The sequence below is a fragment of the Neoarius graeffei genome, chromosome 8 (assembly GCF_027579695.1).
Source record: "Neoarius graeffei isolate fNeoGra1 chromosome 8, fNeoGra1.pri, whole genome shotgun sequence".
NCBI lineage: Eukaryota > Metazoa > Chordata > Actinopteri > Siluriformes > Ariidae > Neoarius > Neoarius graeffei.
The window spans coordinates 1,880,592-1,899,069 of record NC_083576.1 but is presented as its reverse complement, the minus strand read 5'-3'; the positions used below and the strand labels follow the sequence as shown (position 1 = coordinate 1,899,069).

The 18,478-nt window shown below is 41.9% G+C and overlaps 1 protein-coding gene across 3 annotated transcripts in view; it reads right to left on the bottom strand.

Annotated features, from left to right (window-relative positions):
• Positions 1 to 1,168: 1,168 nt before the first annotated feature.
• Positions 1,169 to 18,478, bottom strand: part of rnf130 (ring finger protein 130) — a 65,711-nt gene continuing 48,401 nt past the window's right edge. For 2 of the 3 annotated variants that reach the window (XM_060927202.1, XM_060927201.1), the window contains exons 7-10: positions 8,219 to 8,315; positions 6,645 to 6,861; positions 5,594 to 5,690; positions 1,169 to 3,358 (exon numbers count right to left, since the gene is read on the bottom strand). In XM_060927202.1, the coding sequence (XP_060783185.1) occupies positions 3,343 to 3,358; positions 5,594 to 5,690; positions 6,645 to 6,861; positions 8,219 to 8,315 (427 nt within the window). In that variant the 3' untranslated portion in view covers positions 1,169 to 3,342. The remainder of the gene's footprint in view (positions 3,359 to 5,593; positions 5,691 to 6,644; positions 6,862 to 8,218; positions 8,316 to 18,478) is intronic. The other variant, XM_060927203.1, reaches the window with a different exon arrangement.

The window sequence follows — 18,478 nt, the reverse complement described above, 5'->3', positions numbered from 1 at the left end:
AATCTAAACAAACAAAAACAAATACTGTAGAAATGTAAAATGCCTGAAAATAGAAAACTAAAATATAAATATCCAATAAAATGTACTTTGTTTTATTTTTACTTATATTTGTTTTATGGTCTCATAAATAGTAACAACAGAATATGGACACGCAAAACAAATGTCAGAAATTACACAAAAAATAGTTTCACTGTTATATAAAATAAACTGTTTTAATTTTTAAAAGAATTAATGTAAAAATGTAAATATGCAATTAATAGCAATCATTTACATAATAATAATAATAATAATAATAATAATGCCCTAGATTGGTAAGATTATAAAACCAATTATACAAATTTATTTAATTAAGTTTTAAATATTTAATTAATGATGAAAATTTGAGCATTTGAGTTATTAAACTATTTTACTTTATCACTGATTTTTAAGAAAATAAAATCGACAAATTAAGGTTTATCATTAATATGAACACATCATTTAAATATGAAGTCGAAATAAACTACGATAATGAACTCTAATCTTTATCATCTGTGAGATCAGAACTCTGTACATTACCGACATTACAGACAAAATAATCGTTTATCAACTTAGTGATGAAATGATAACTTTATAAGATTGGAATAATTACAATTGTTTTCTGTAAATGTCAGTAATTTTATGTTTTTATGTCTTTGATGTTCATGATGCTGTTGCGAGTTACGTTTTACAGTTACAGTGCCAAAACTTATGAGCACAACTCCAGAGATTTAAATGTAATATCATGTTTATAATGTTTTAATGGGCGTGGCCAAAGAGTTACCTCCAGTGAACGGAGTTTTGAATGTCAAAACAAACTGATTTTTTTTTTTTAATGATTCAGAAGCATCATGAGCAGGTTAACCAGAAAATAATTTATGAAATTTGTTTGATATTTTTGTTGTTTACGGAAAATATGAAAAATTCAGATTCAGTAAATTCACAGAGGATTAAACAGGAAATCATCTCTCTCTCTCCTGCTCATCTCTCTCTCTCTCTCTCTCCTGCTCATCTCTCTCTCTCTCTCTCCTGCTCATCTCTCTCTCTCTCTGCATTTTCTTTACACGTGTGATTATTTATCCTGGAGTGAAATCAGCATCACTAAAATCACACACAAACTTTCACTCAGTAAAGAGAGAAAAAAGTTCATTCATCAGGCTCGAAATCATTTTTTATTCCAATAGTGCAAATCAGATTTACTCAAAACTCCATGAATAGAGATGATGTGTGTGTGTGTGTGCTTTATATTTTTTATCCACAGCATTAAAACACATGCCACAATAACAACCAAAATATGTTTTAAGATAATAAAATGAAACTAAAGGAAGATGTGACAGAATCAAACCTTCAACAGAGGGATTAAAGTTTTAAGTCAAGAAACAAAATCAAAAACAAACAAACAAACAAACAAACAAAAACCCAACCCTGATCTTAGCAGAAGAACTTCAACTCAAAGCCACGGAAATCAGAGCTTAAGTCAGGAACTTCATGATCAGGATCTAAAAAGCTCTTCGCTGACACTCCTTTATGATTTTATCATGTTTAATGTATAATTTATAATATTTATTTGTTTGATTTAACAGTTTTATATGATGATGCGTTTGGGTTATTGTAAGTTAAAAAAAATACAGACCTGAGGGAGGGGGAATATTCTGTTTAAAAACTAAATTTCTGGAGATTAATGTAGCAAATTTATAGGAAAAAAAATCATTTATTTATTTATAATCAAGGCACCAGATGACGTCACTTTGCAGCTCGCTCGTCGTTGTCACACCACAGACGCCACGACTGAGCCGATCGCGCAATATAAACGAATAAAGCGTTAAGACATTTCAACTCCATTTCCCAGAATGCACTGCAGCCAGGAAGCACGAGAGTTTTATCAACGTAAATTTATGACTTCATCATCTTGGAATTTCTGACCTTTTAATATCCAAATTTCTGAGTTTTTTTTTTTCTCTTGTACATCTTCGGCTTTAATTTCAGTAATTCGGAATATCGCTCCCCTCCCCCAGCTCCATATACATATATATTTTTACTATAATGGCCCTGATTCGCTGTCATGGCTTTACTTTTAACTAAAAAGTTTAAAAGAAAATAATGGAAATAAATCAGTACAAAAGAATAAATGAAAGTAAAATGAAAATATCCAACAGTGCAAGAGTTTGTTTTCATTCTAAACTCTCTGAACTCCAGCTGAGCTCCTCACACGGAGCTGCAGGTTCTTCTTCATTCATCACAAGCAAATTCTGGGAGAAAAAAAAACAATAAATTATAAAGACTCAATAATTCCTGAAAACCTTTAAGCGCAGTTCTGGAGCAGTATGAATCCGTGTGCTGTGTGTGTGTGGAGTGACCCGGCAGGTGGAGGGTTCACGTCCCACTCAGGACTCTGAGACGTGGGATATTCAATTCATCGTAAATCTAAACGACTCCAGTGACGCCGTGTGATCAGACTTATTAATTACGACACTTTTACTTTTAATAAATTGGATTCATTCATTACTTTCGGCCATTTTCTGTCTTTTCTGACCTCTGCTTGTTTTCTGGACTCGTTTATACCGTAGACAGTAAACACAGCGAGTGAAGATCGAGTTCGGAATTCGGCTTAATTGTGTTTAAGGAGTTTAAATAATACGAAACACTGTACACTCTCTTTATATTTATATGTATGGTTGAGTTTTATATGAGGAATTTAAATGTATGAATTCCTGACACAGGTGCGATTCACAGGGTTGCCAGATCTGTACAAAAGCCTTTACAATGGTGGTCTCATGTTATTACTCAATAATATTTACATCCATTTCAGTACTAAATGTTTGATGTCATTAATTTTAAGTGCCTTCATTAAACTGGTGCTCAGGTTCTTATGTGGATGGTGGGTTTTACTTTTATTTAATTTTTACTTCTTATTAACAACTTGAGAACGGCTTGTGTGCTGGATGTCAGGACGCAAAAAATCCTCTTCACACGACGACGTACTGAACGCTGAGACGGAGATGAATTTCAGAGTGATTTGGGACATGGAATGTTTTTGGTGTAACTCAAATGAAGAAAACCTTAATGTTATGTTTGAAAAATTAAAAAAAAAAAACACTTCATAACGCTGTACAAAGATACGAAAGTAAGACACTCAGAATGAAGACGTGTCTTTACCATTAACATTATAAAACTGATTCTTAAAACAGACATCAGATATAAAGCAAAAAAATAAACTGCTTCAGAAAAATGAACCAAAACTTCGTTAATTAATTAAGTGCAAGACGTTATTATTAACAAAATCCTGCTATGAACTAATGATTTAATTTGGAAATCCGACGTCAGTCTTCACGCCATGTCCAATCTGGAAAAAAAAAAAGAGAAAAACACTGGAGTTGAATATTTTAAAGAAATACAGTAAAGTAAACAGCGTTTTCTTCATTACAGTGACGTTTCTGTCGGACAGAAGAACATTAGAAACGTTTATTCTGTAGGATGTGATGTTTATGATCTCTGTATAAAAGTAGAATTTATTTAATGCAATATCAACACTGACCCTTACGAATGTCTTTATATCAAGCTTTTTTTTTTTTTCCTGGCCTTGAAATCTGTTTCAGGCCCCTCCCCACTCACAGGAACAGAGCTGCTCTTAGATCCACCCCTTTTCCTTAAAAGGCAACTCATGAGACATTACAAGAGAAGGGGTGTGGTCACAGGGGATTGAGTGAAGAGGAGGAAACGTTGGTAAATTTCTTCTTTTAATTCACCTCACCGACCTCAGAGGGCGCCAAAGGTTACACATGGCCGTTTTAAGGCACTGAAATACAACCCCGATTCCAAAAAAGTTGGGACAAAGTACAAATTGTAAATAAAAACGGAATGCAATGATGTGGAAGTTTTAAAATTCCATATTTTATTCAGAATAGAACATAGATGACATATCAAATGTTTAAACTGAGAAAATGTATCATTTAAAGAGAAAAATTAGGTGATTTTAAATTTCATGACAACAACACATCTCAAAAAAGTTGGGACAAGGCCATGTTTCCCACTGTGAGACATCCCCTTTTCTCTTTACAACAGTCTGTAAACGTCTGGGGACTGAGGAGACAAGTTGCTCAAGTTTAGGGATAGGAATGTTAACCCATTCTTGGCTAATGTAGGATTCTAGTTGCTCAACTGTCTTAGGTCTTTTTTGTCGTATCTTCCGTTTTATGATGCGCCAAATGTTTTCTATGGGTGAAAGATCTGGACTGCAGGCTGGCCAGTTCAGTACCCGGACCCTTCTTCTACGCAGCCATGATGCTGTAATTGATGCAGTATGTGGTTTGGCATTGTCATGTTAGAAAATGCAAGGTCTTCCCTGAAAGAGACGTCGTCTGGATGGGAGCATATGTTGCTCTAGAACCTGGATATACCTTTCAGCATTGATGGTGTCTTTCCAGATGTGTAAGCTGCCCATGCCACACGCACTAATGCAACCCCATACCATCAGAGATGCAGGCTTCTGAACTGAGCGCTGATAACAACTCGGGTCGTCCTTCTCCTCTTTAGTCCGAATGACACGGCGTCCCTGATTTCCATAAAGAACTTCAAATTTTGATTCGTCTGACCACAGAACAGTTTTCCACTTTGCCACAGTCCATTTTAAATGAGCCTTGGCCCAGAGAAGACGTCTGCGCTTCTGGATCGTGTTTAGATACGGCTTCTTCTTTGAACTATAGAGTTTTAGCTGGCAACGGCGGATGGCACAGTGAATTGTGTTCACAGATAATGTTCTCTGGAAATATTCCTGAGCCCATTTTGTGATTTCCAATACAGAAGCATGCCTGTATGTGATGCAGTGCCGTCTAAGGGCCCGAAGATCACGGGCACCCGGTATGGTTTTCCGGCCTTGACCCTTACGCACAGAGATTCTTCCAGATTCTCTGAATCTTTTGATGATATTATGCACTGTAGATGATGATATGTTCAAACTCTTTGCAATTTTACACTGTCGAACTCCTTTCTGATATTGCTCCACTATTTGTCGGCGCAGAATTAGGGGGATTGGTGATCCTCTTCCCATCTTTACTTCTGAGAGCCGCTGCCACTCCAAGATGCTCTTTTTATACCCAGTCATGTTAATGACCTATTGCCAATTGACCTAATGAGTTGCAATTTGGTCCTCCAGCTGTTCCTTTTTTGTACCTTTAACTTTTCCAGCCTCTTATTGCCCCTGTCCCAACTTTTTTGAGATGTGTTGCTGTCATGAAATTTCAAATGAGCCAATATTTGGCATGAAATTTCAAAATGTCTCACTTTCGACATTTGATATGTTGTCTATGTTTTATTGTGAATACAATATCAGTTTTTGAGATTTGTAAATTATTGCATTCCGTTTTTATTTACAATTTGTACTTTGTCCCAACTTTTTTGGAATCAGGGTTGTATTTAAGTATAAAAATCTTCAAGCTGTTTTCTCTTAATCTCAGCTGATCTTTTAAAATAACAGACCTGACTGATGCTTTTGTTTATTACGAGCACATAAAACCCTTCTTTAAGATACAAACAGAATGTTGGTGTTTAATTTAGAAACGATTTTAAAGTTGGTACTCACGCCGAGTTGTCGTAGTTGTTGCCGGTGGCTCTGATGATCATGTAGCACAGCGTTAAAACACTGAGGACGGCGAAGCTGCCCACAATAAACCACTCTTCTGTTAACAGAGTAAAAGGAGGCGGAGTCACTTTCAGGAGTGGGTGGAGTCTTGAGAGGCAAAAGGGCCCAGTCATTGCAGCAGAGGTGAAGAGAGACGTAAAAGCAGACGAAGTGCAGAAAGGACAGAAGGAGTGTGCAGAGATTCACGCTGCTGGAGTGAGAAACAGTCGCCCAATCACACACCTCCTCCAACAGCCAATCAGAACAGATGAGTACCGCATGACATGAGCCTACAACGTGCCACGCCTCCAAAGTGGGTTATAAAAGTTTAACAGCACAGTGTGCGAGTTTGAATGTTATAAATTTCTCATGTCCTGACAGAACGTACATTTATGTAAACATACATCAGCCAATCACAGACACTCTCAGGTGGAATGTTGACCCACAAACCCCGCCCACAAACACATACAAGAACTCCAGATCATACATCAGTGGGTTTTTTTCCCGTCAAACGTGTCCTTGTGATGTGCTTATGCATTTCCCCTGTGCAGCCCAACAAGCTCCGCCTCCTACACTACGATTGGTGTGCATGTTACCATAGAAACCATCGCCACTGCAGTACAAATTATGATGTAAGAAGAGACAGATCTCTGAGGGAGCGATAGAAAAGCACAAGGATTGCAGAAAAGTAGTACAGCATGCTGTGTGTGTGTGTGTGTGTGTGTGTGTGTGTGTGTGTGTGTGTGTGTGCGCGCGCGCGCGCGCAAGAGAGGAAAAGGAAGCAAGGAATAGAAAATGTAAAACTGGAACTCATCAACATGAATCAAACATTAAAATGATAATGAGATATAAATTAAACATGATGAAACTGTAATAATTAATAATGAATTAATTAAATCGTTTGATAAATCAAACATGAAGGAGAAAAAAAAAATCATCTGATCATCATCAGAAAGGAGATCTGACTTTTATTATTATTGATGATGATGATGAAGAATGAGGCGTCTCTTACTGGTGACGGCGATGTTGATGTCCCCGCTGCGGTGTGTGTGTGTGTGTGACAGCTCCGACTCGGACAGCAGCTGAGATGACCCGGAGCGTGCGATTGGCTCCACATTGATGTTTGTCTCAGACGTCACGTCCATCAGCGCCACCCGCTGGCTGGAGGACTGAGTGCGTGTCATCCGCCCCATATCGAACGCCACGTTATCTACACACTGCAGGTTGGGCTGAAAACACACACACACACACACACACACACACAAGTGCAAAAGTTAGCATTCCCAACAAGACTGAATAAAATTAAACATTTATTTTAATTGTCAAGTTTTGCTACTATTCAAAGACGTTTTCTCTGATGTCCTCTACTACCACAAAATAAACAAACAAATAATGTATTTGTAGATCTTTATCATCCTCTGCACCCACAGTTCATGTTTTATTTCTTACTTTCTTTGTATATATTTTGTAAAATAAACCGATATTTTCCTTCTTTTTGTGATGTGCAGTAAGTTAAACTTCTGTACAGTATTTTCTTTCTTGTGTCCGTCTTCTCCTTGTATGTGATGAGGTGTGATGGATGTTTGTGTCAGTATTTTATAACAATAGTGTTTATACCTTCATCACTGATTTATTTATTTCAAAACTATTTTTTTAAATTCATGCCAACTTTTCATTCTTTTATTTTACATTTATTCATGCAAGTTTGAATAAATTCAGAAATATAATAAACACACAGCTACACCAACTTCATCATGGAAATACTTTTCTGAGTTTTTCACTGATGTTCGGTTCTGTGATTCAATAATGACGTCAGAAAGACTAAAAAAAACCCCAACAGGAAACTATCAGGCGCAGTGCTTAATTCCACCACTAGAGGGCAGCAGAGTAAAACGTCATAAACACCATGTGGCCTGTTTAGTAAATATCCAGTTATTATTTTTGTGTTTGCTGATTTGAAAAACTGTGTTTGCTGATTGTTTTTAGACGAGTGTGCAGAAATGTACTAAATCCACTTTATACTCATAAAGGGAAAAAAGGGACAATGATAATCTGGATACTGAAAAATCTGTTGTTATAATGTCTGAGAACACACGACGGTATTATAAACACAAAAATATAATTACACTCGCCATTAGTGCTCGCTTAGTGAAATAAATACTGTAATATTTGCAAAGTGAGACATTTCTCAAATGTATTTTGGTGATTTTATTTCTCGGAGTGTCTACTGAGGGCAGTGGAGTGTGATACTCGGCGTGGAGAGTTTCTGGGTCAGTCGTCCACACCCTGGCAGAACCTCAGGACTACAGCAGGGTTCTGGACTACACTGTGTGTTATTGTAGATATTTATTTATTTATTTATTTATTTATTTATTCCTGTATTTAAAGCATTTCAGTCATGTTTGTTGACTTAAATCTGAAACTAAATAAAAATCGCACGACAAACTGAAGATCAAATCACTGATATTTAGATAATTTTATTTGTATTGCAACGAAGAGAGAGTGGTTTATTAGCATTCATTGGTTTTCTTTCTACCCAACTCCCAGATGATGGTGATTGTGGTGTGTGTGTGTGTGCGCGCTCACCATGATGCCCAGAGCTTTGAGGATGTTGAGTTTACACATGGGACAGGTGCAGTGTTCATTCAGCCACGGATCCACACACACCTTGTGGAAAACATGTCTAAGGAACAGAAAGACAAAAAAACATCCGGTCACTGCTTTGCTCCAGAGATCAACAAGCTCCTCCTTCTGCCATTCTGAGATCAACTAGTCCCTCCTTCTGCCATCCTGAGATCAACTAGCTCCTCCTCCTGCCATCCTGAGATCAACAAGCTCCTCCTCCTGCCATCCTGAGATCAACAAGCTCCTTCTCCTGCCATCCGGAGATCAACAAGCTCCTTCTCCTGCCATCCGGAGACCAACAAGCTCCCCCTCCTGCCATCCTGAGATCAACAAGCTCCTCCTCCTGCCATCCTGAGACCAACAAGCTCCCCCTCCTTCCATCCTGAGATCAACTAGCTCCTCCTCCTGCCATCCTGAGATCAACAAGCTCCTCCTCCTGCCATCCTGAGACCAACAAGCTCCCCCTCCTTCCATCCTGAGATCAACTAGCTCCTCCTCCTGCCATCCTGAGATCAACAAGCTCCTCCTCCTGCCATCCTGAGATCAACAAGCTCCTCCTCCTGCCATGCAGAGATCAACTAGCTCCTCCTTCTACCATCCTGAGATCACCAAGCTCCTCCTCCTGCCATCCTGAGATCAACTAGCTCCTCCTCCTGCCATCCTGAGATCAACAAGCTCCTCTTCCTGCCATCCTGAGATCAAAAAGCTCCTCCTCCTGCCATCCTGAGATCAAAAAGCTCCTCCTCCTGCCATCCTGAGATCAAAAAGCTCCTCCTCCTGCCATCCTGAGATCAAAAAGCTCCTCCTCCTGCCATCCTGAGATCAACAAGCTCCTCCTCCTGCCATCCAGAGATCAACTAGCTCCTCCTCCAACCATCCTGAGATCATCAAGTTCCTCCTCCTGCCATCCTGAGATCAACTAGCTCCTCCTCCTGCCATCCAGAGATCAACTAGCTCCTCCTCCTGCCATCCAGAGATCAATAAGCTCCTCCTCCTGCCATCCAGAGATCAACTAGCTCCTCCTCCTACCATCCTGAGATCATCAAGTTCCTCCTCCTGCCATCCAGAGATCAACTAGCTCCTCCTCCTGCCATCCTGAGATCAACAAGCTCCTCCTCCTGCCATCCAGAGATCAACTAGCTCCTCCTCCAACCATCCTGAGATCATCAAGTTCCTCCTCCTGCCATCCTGAGATCAACTAGCTCCTCCTCCTGCCATCCAGAGATCAACTAGCTCCTCCTCCTGCCATCCAGAGATCAACTAGCTCCTCCTCCTGCCATCCTGAGATCATCAAGTTCCTCCTCCTGCCATCCTGAGATCAACTAACTCCTCCTCCTGCCATCCAGAGATCAACTAGCTCCTCCTCCTACCATCCTGAGATCATCAAGTTCCTCCTCCTGCCATCCAGAGATCAACTAGCTCCTTCTCCTGCCATCCAGAGATCAACTAGCTCCTCCTCCTGCCATCCTGAGATCAACTAGCTCCTCCTCCTGCCATCCAGAGATCAACTAGCTCCTCCTCCTGCCATCCAGAGATCAACTAGCTCCTCCTCCTGCCATCCAGAGATCATCAAGTTCCTCCTCCTGCCATCCAGAGATCAACTAACTCCTCCTCCTGCCATCCAGAGATATAGAACCTTCTTGAACACTGAGCAGCAGCAGCAGCACTTCTGCATGAAGATGAGGTGTAAATTACAGCTCTGATTTTAATCGGATTATCCACTGAGAGCACTCGGCCACTGCGTAACTCCACATGGAACCGGATCTCTGATGTTCTCAGCAGCAGGCCTCAGTGTGTAAAAGAGGGCAACGCTGAGTGATCATCACTCTCACTAAACACCGGCTCGCCAGAGAGTGATTACTGTCGTCTCTCCACATGGAGGGCTGCACACGGATAAAACCACATCATTAACCACGCTGAGGACACCACAGTGACGGAGCCATAAGAAATAATAACAAACCTGACAACAACTTGGTCATGAATGTCCACAAAACTAAAGAAGCGATCAGTGAGATCATGAAGAGCTACAAAAGCCACACCCGTGTTGAAATTAACAGACAGGAAGTGGAGCTCATTTTAAATTCCTCTTGCTTTCCAGCCACCTTTCATGGTCTCACTTCATCAACTCCACTGTCACAAAAGCACAGCAGGACCTCGACTTTCTCAGCGAAAAGTTACCGTTCTGAACACCACGCTCCTTCAGTTTTAGACACGTCACTGAGAGAGATGATGTTCTTTCATGGAGAGCCAGCTGCCACTACTACAATGGGAACTGAGATCTATAAGCTCCTCCTCCTCCTGACATCCTGAGATCTATAAGCTCCTCCTCCTCCTGACATCCTGAGATCTATAAGCTCCTCCTCCTCCTGACATCCTGAGATCTATAAGCTCCTCCTCCTCCTGACGTCCTGAGATCTATAAGCTCCTCCTCCTGACGTCCTGAGATCTATAAGCTCCTCCTCCTGACGTCCTGAGATCTATAAGCTCCTCCTCCTGACGTCCTGAGATCTATAAGCTCCTCCTCCTGACGTCCTGAGATCTATAAGCCCCTCCTCCTCCTGACATCCTGAGATCTATAAGCCCCTCCTCCTCCTGACATCCTGAGATCTATAAGCCCCTCCTCCTCCTGACATCCTGAGATCTATAAGCCCATCCTCCTCCTGACATCCTGAGAGCTATAAGCTCCTCCTCCTCCTGACATCCTGAGATCTATAAGCTCCTCCTCCTCCTGACATCCTGAGATCTATAAGCTCCTCCTCCTCCTGACATCCTGAGATCTATAAGCTCCTCCTCCTCCTGACATCCTGAGATCTATAAGCTCCTCCTCCTCCTGACATCCTGAGATCTATAAGCTCCTCCTCCTCCTGACATCCTGAGATCTATAAGCCCCTCCTCCTCCTGACGTCTTGAGATCTATAAGCCCCTCCTCCTCCTGAGATTTATAAGCCCCTCCTCCACCTGACATCCTGAGATCTATAAGCTCCTCCTCCTTGACATCCTGAGATCTATAAGCTCCTTCTCCTCCTGATGTCTTGAGATCTATAAGCTCCTCCTCCTCCTGATGTCTCGAGATCTATAAGCCCCTCCTCCTCCTGACATCCTGAGATCTATAAGCCCCTCCTCCTCCTGACATCCTGAGATCTATAAGCCCCTCCTCCTCCTGACATCCTGAGATCTATAAGCCCCTCCTCCTCCTGACATCCTGAGATCTATAAGCCCCTCCTCCTCCTGACATCCTGAGATCTATAAGCCGCTCCTCCTCCTGACATCCTGAGATCTATAAGCTCCTCCTCCTCTTGACATCCTGAGATCTATAAGCTCCACCTCCTCCTGACATCCTGAGATCTATGGACCCTTTTCACGTGATGTCACGACAAACGCAGCCGCCATTTTGGACGTGTACTACCAGTAGTTTACCACAGCCAGCATTGAGGAACGGCAGCAAAGAAAGTTTTTACTTTCAGCAAGACTTCCATCATGCCACTATACTGTTGTGCACCTGGATGTAGTAACCATCAACAAACAAGGCAAGGGTTATCATTTTATCGGATCCTGACGGAGAAGATGGATAGCGGCCATTAACAGATTGGCAGCCCTCGGCATACCAGCGCTTGTATAGTGACTACTTTGTTGGAGGTAAGACGAATAAAATTAGCCAGAAAAGGCATTACATTGCTGTTAACATTCTGTGGCGGCGAGTGTGTAACCAAATAGGCTAAAATAACCCATTGTAACCTCTTTGTTCTTCTGTAGTAGCTATTGTTGACTAGCTAATGTCAGCAAGTAGCTGGTATGTTACTGTAACAATGTTTACGTTCAGTCATTTGGATGACTGTTAAAACCTTTCAGTCTCAAGTTTTTCCTTTGCTATATTTACTAGCTTACTGTAATTATGATCCGGCAGCTATTTACACCGGATCCAGTATAAATAGCTGCCGGAGCCAACGTCCGAGGTTCCGGAGCGCGCTCCGGCTTGCTCTCCCTCAAATTAAGCAGCGCGCGCCGGCTTGCTCCCAGAGTGCTCCGGCCGAGGTTCCGGAGCACACTCCGGCCGAGGTTGCCCTCAAATTAAGCAGCGCGCGCCGGCTTGCTCCCGGAGTGCTCCGGCCGAGGTTCCGGAGCACACTCCGGCCGAGGTTGCCCTCAAATTAAGCAGCGCGCTCCAGCTTGCTCCGGAGCAAGCCGGAGCGCGCTCCGTAACCTCGGCCGGAGCACTCCTGGACAGTGTTGCCAGATTGAGCGGTTTCAAGTGCATTTTGGCGGGTTTTGAACATATTTTGGGCTGGAAAACATCAGCAGCATCTGGCAACACTGCTCCTGGAGCAAGCCGGAGCGCGCTCCGGAACCTCGGACGTTGGCGTGTATGTGTATGGCGATGGGTTTTTAACGACATAGGTATACAGATCATGTGGGCCGAAGTCAGGTAAAGACGAGGGCTTCGTGTACTTCCGTACGTCAGTGAACAATCCTGGTGGAAGCAGGTAAACGTCGTTCTCTAAGCCTGCTAACCTCAATTTTTGCAAATCCCTCTCCCTCTGCTCGCCCTGTAAATGCCCTACGTCTCTGGATAGTGAAGGTGTTTTCTGCATCTCGCTCCTTTTTCTTTTATGTTTTTCGTTTGTCGCCTTCCTCGCATTCAAACCGATTCGAGCCGAAGTCCACTACATGTCCAAAATGGCGGTCGCGTTTACGAAGGTCACGTGACTGAAAAGGGTCTATAAGCCCATCCTCCTCCTGACATCCTGAGATCTATAAGCTCCTCCTCCTCCTGACATCCTGAGATCTATAAGCCCGTCCTCCTCCTGATGTCCTGAGATCTATAAGCCCCTCCTCCTCCTGACATCCTGAGATCTATAAGCCCCTCCTCCTGACATCCTGAGATCTATAAGCTCCTCCTCCTCGACATCCTGAGATCTATAAGCTCCTCCTCCTCGACATCCTGAGATCTATAAGCTCCTCCTCCTCCTGATGTCCTGAGATCTATAAGCCCCTCCTCCTGGGACATTCCACCCAATGGGTGCCATTTGCTTGTTGTACCACTCCCAAATTAAACTTAATTTGTTATATCTTTTCAACACTGATTATAATAACACACATATTTAACTATTCAAAATGTGTATTGGTCAACCGCAGGCTACGTTATTTTTTTACAAGGTTTGGAAGTCAAAGATGGCTGCATACTCTTTATATGAGTAACAGGACTGAAAGTAACAGGACTGAGTTTTTAGCCTAGGATTAGCTAATACATGGAATTAAGCCACATGGCGTCATCGCTAATAGCATGACCACACTTAGCACATTCTAGTGATTTACCAAAAATCTGTATTTTTAAAATAAACAAATATAATCTAAGAAATAATTTAAGTAACAGGGCAGTATGTTGACACTGACCTTATCAGTCAAAGTTAAAAAATCATCAAATATACAGAAAAGTAAACGAGAGAACTAACTTTTGGTCTTCCCATGGCCTTCAGAAGACACAACTGATGCAACTTCCTGTTGAGCATGTGATTTATGGAATGTTCCAAATTTGTCAGATGGGGTAATATGTTTGGGTAACAGGACTGAGTGAAAACCCAGGGACACGACTAAAATGTGTAATTTAACTAAGATATTGTGGATTTCTTATGAAAAAAATATATTTAAACCATGGATAGGATATGGAGTCACACAACAGTGCAAAAGAAATCCTGTTTCTGAAGGATTTTAATCATAATATTTCATAGTTAAGTATAAAGTTAGAGTGCGGGGACAGGTAACACATGCTATTTTTCAGTGTTTTAGGTAGTTTTTATTAATCCTTACAGTTATATATCCTAAATTTGAAATCAGATCAATGTGCAGAACATTCTGTGTAATAAGGAAATGTATTTTAAAGTACATTTTTATGTGAATTTATACATATAATTTTCTAGGGACAGAAATGGCACCGAGTCGGTGGAATGGCTCTCCTCCTGACGTCCTGAGATCTATAAGCTCCTCCTCCTCCTGACGTCCTGATTTCAAAATGGTTTTCTTCCTGCTACAGATTTATGTTTTGCATCAGAGCTGAGAGTTTGTGTGATAAGCTGAGAAAAACTAGTCATTTATTTTCTTTGGTGGAGTGTATGATGAGAGAAGCATGAAATAGTGATGTGTGTGTTTAGCGCGCGCACACACACACACACACACACACACACACACACACACACACACCATTGATAAGATCCAACAGTCTGAGTCAGATACCGACAGCTACTCATTTAACCATTTACACAAAACTGCATACATCTACTCGGGTAAGCAGTGTGTGTGTGTGTGTGTGTGTGTGTGTGTGTGTATCGCCGCTACTTGAGATAAGCTATCTGTCTATCAGTGTTTGTGGACAGACTCATGTTGTTTGCATCATCATAATGAAGAAAAATAGCAGTTCATATACAGTGCCTTGCAAAAGTATTCATACCCCTTGAACTTTTTCACATTTTTCCACCTTACAACCACGAACTTAAAAGTTTTTTATTGAGATTTTATGTGATAGACCAACACAGAGTAGCACAGAATTGTGAAGTGAAACGAAAATGATAAATGGTCTTCAAAATTTTAAACAAATAAAAATCTGAAAAATGTGGTGTGCATTAGTATTCACCCCCCTGTACTCTGATGCCTCTAAATACAATCCAGTGCAATCAATTGCCTTCAGAAGTCGTCTAATTAGTTAATGGAGTCCTACTGCGTGTAATTTACTCTCAGCATAAATACACTTGTTCTGTGAAGGCCTCAGTGGTTTGTTAGAGAACACTGAAGAACAAACAGCATCATGAAGACCAAAGAACTCACCAGACAGGTCAGGGATAAAGTTCTGGAGAAGTTTAAAGCAGGGTTAGGTTATTAAAAAATATCCCAAGCTCTGAACATCTCAAGAAGCACTGTTCAATCCATCATTCAAAAATGGAAAAAGTACGGCACAACTGCAAACCTACCAAGACATGGCCGTCCACCTAAACTGACAGAGCGAGCAAGGAGAGCACTGGTCAGAGAAGCAGCCAAGAGGCCCATGATCACTCTGGAGGAGCTGCAGAAATCCACAGCTCAGGTGGGAGAATCTGTGCACAGGACAACTATAAGTCGTACACTCCACAAATCTGGCCTTTTTGGAAGAGTGGCAAGAAGAAAGCCATTGTTGAAAGACAGGCATAAGAAGCCATGTAGGGGACACAGCAAACATGTGGAAGAAGGTGCTTTGGTCAGATGAGACCAAAGTTGAACTTTTTGGCCTAAATGCAAAGCGCTATGTGTGGCGGAAAACTAACACTGCTCATCACCCTGCACACACCATCCCCACTGTGAAACATGGTGGTGGCAGCATCATGCTATGGGGATGCTTTTCTTCAGCAGGGACAGGGAAGCTGGTCAGAGTTGATGGGAAGATGGATGGAGCTAAATACAGGGCAATCCTGGAAGAAAACCTGTTGGAGGCTGCAAAAGACTTGAGACTGGGAAGGAGATTCACCTTCCAGCAAGACAATGACCCTAAACATACAGCCAGAGCTATAATGGAATGGTTTAGATCAAAGAATATTCATGTGTTAGAATGGCCCAGTCAAAGTCCAGACCTAAATCCCATTGAGCATCTGTGGCAAGACTTGAAAATTGCTGTTCACAGACGCTCTCCATCCAATCTGGCTGAGCTTGAGCTATTTTGCAAAGAAGAATGGGCAAAAATTTCAGTGTCTAGATGTGCAAAGCTGGTAGAGACATATCACAAAAGACTTGCAGCTGTAATTGCAGCAAAAGGTGGCTCTACAAAGTATTGACGCAGGGGGGCTGAATACTAATGCACATCATTAGAGATGCACCGATACCACATTTGTGAAAACCGATACGAGTATGAGTACCATCATTTCAGTACTTGCCGATACCGAGTACTACCGATACCGATACTGTTGATGTTATTAAAATATAGGCTACCTACATATCTATAATCTAACACCCGCGGGCCGCCGCAATGCTCGCAACCACCCACTACAACTCTGCGCACTGACATTCAGTACCCAGCAGAGGGAGACAACTAGTCATGAACGAGTGTATAGAGAAGAAGACTCAGCCGTTACAACCAAACGCAACATCGCGTCCCGTGCTCGTGGAGCTCCATACCTGTAGATGGGACGTCAATTTCCTTGGTCTTAGCGTTGCCCTCAACTGAAACAAGTTGGAAAACTCAATCAGCCATTTCTTAAAGCTCTCTCTCTCACTCTTCACTCTTAAACTCTCCCGGTTGGACTCGTACTTAAAAACTCTGCCGGTTGGACTCACCTATACAAAAATCCGATTTTCATTTGTTTGTTAGTGAGTAGCCTGTCCTACAAAACCCTTACCTAGGCGAATAGCCAACATTAAAAAAGGACAACGTTGGGGATCTTAGCGTAGGCCTATCTGCGTATGGCAGCGAAAGGGAGTGGAGTGTGGAGAGATGTTTAAAATGACAGTGTTGGGGAAAGATGTTGTGACGGCACTGTTTCATGACTACGCAAACACATCTTCGTCATGGAAAAATGGGTTGTTGTCGAACAATTTTTTTTGTCTTCTGATGAAATTAGCCTACGCTCAATGCTTGAGATTTACAATTTTTTTCCTGGGAGAGGCTTTTTTTCCTCGAACGGACGCTGGCAAAAGGCGCTTCACGGAACACTATCGGCGCATGGTATAGCCTATCATATTATGCTCAAGCCTGAGCTCAACAATGCTTCAGTTTTTTTTTCTCTCTCGAATGGAACAAAAAGCACTGCGGGGAACATTGGTATCGGCACTGGTATTGGTTCATGGTATCGGCAACTGTTTGACAAGTATGAGTATGAGTATATTAGTGGAGTATCGGGGCCGATGCCAGTATCGGTGCATGCTTACACATCATATTTTTCAGATTTTTATTTGTTTAAAATTTTGAAGACCATTTATCATTTTCGTTTCACTTCACAATTCTGTGCTACTCTGTGTTGGTCTATCACATAAAATCTCAATAAAAAACTTAAGTTCGTGGTTGTAAGGTGGAAAAATGTGAAAAAGTTCAAGGGGTATGAATACTTTTGCAAGGCACTGTAGTGAAGACGTGTATATAGACACACACACACACACACACACACACACACACACACGCACCCATAAAGTGGACAGTAGAAGGATGTAAATTGAATGGCTCTCACTGGGGTAAGTGATGTGCGTTAGCTCGGCTCTGGCCTATTGATCAGTGAAGCACAGAGAAGAAGTGGTGGAACAACAATGACGAAAAATAACGATGGATTGCAAATTTACATTTTATCTCATCTCATTATCTCTAGCCGCTTTATCCTGTTCTACAGGGTCGCAGGCGAGCTGGATCCTATCCCAGCTGACTACGGGTGAAAGGCGGGGTTCACCCTGGACAAGTCGCCAGGTCATCACAGGGCTGACACATAGACACAGACAACCATTCACACTCACATTCACACCTACGCTCAATTTAGAGTCACCAGTTAACCTAACCTGCATGTCTTTGGACTGTGGGGGAAACCGGAGCACCCGGAGGAAACCCACGCGGACACGGGGAGAACATGCAAACTCCGCACAGAAAGGCCCTCGCCGGCCACGGGGCTCGAACCCAGGACCTTCTTGCTGTGAGGCGACAGCGCTAACCACTACACCACCGTGCCGCCCCATTTACATTTTAAGTCTCGAGAATTTAATATGTTAAAAATTGTGCTCCCAGATACTGACAAAAGGCTAGAAATAAGAATGTTATATATTTATTCATGTCTCTAAAGCGTTTCTCAGTGTAGTGAGGATATGACTAGCCTGTCAGCGTATGAGAACGTGCAGAGCTAAATCGCTACACACATCAAACTTTTACCTCAATGTTCTAAAAACAAACAAACAATGTGAAATGGAAATCTGAATCACTGAATGTCAATGAATTTCTTCACTGAATGAGTGAATTTGCATATTTGAGTGGGTGGGGCTTTGTTTTTAATTTAAAAAAAGTGCTTGCTTTCTAAGCTTTTCTATCTTCTTCAGACCAGGTGTAAAAGGGCGTGTCAGAGAAGCGATGTTTCTGGGGTTTTCGGGAAGTTATTGAGTTCCTCAAAGAGGTACATATTTATGGTCATGTGACCTACTAACGATCGAGTGTGGCCACGCCCCCTACAACAAGTGCCAATAATGAATAAAGTTCAGAACAACCAGAGTATTAAACTGAGGTGTCTGTAGTCC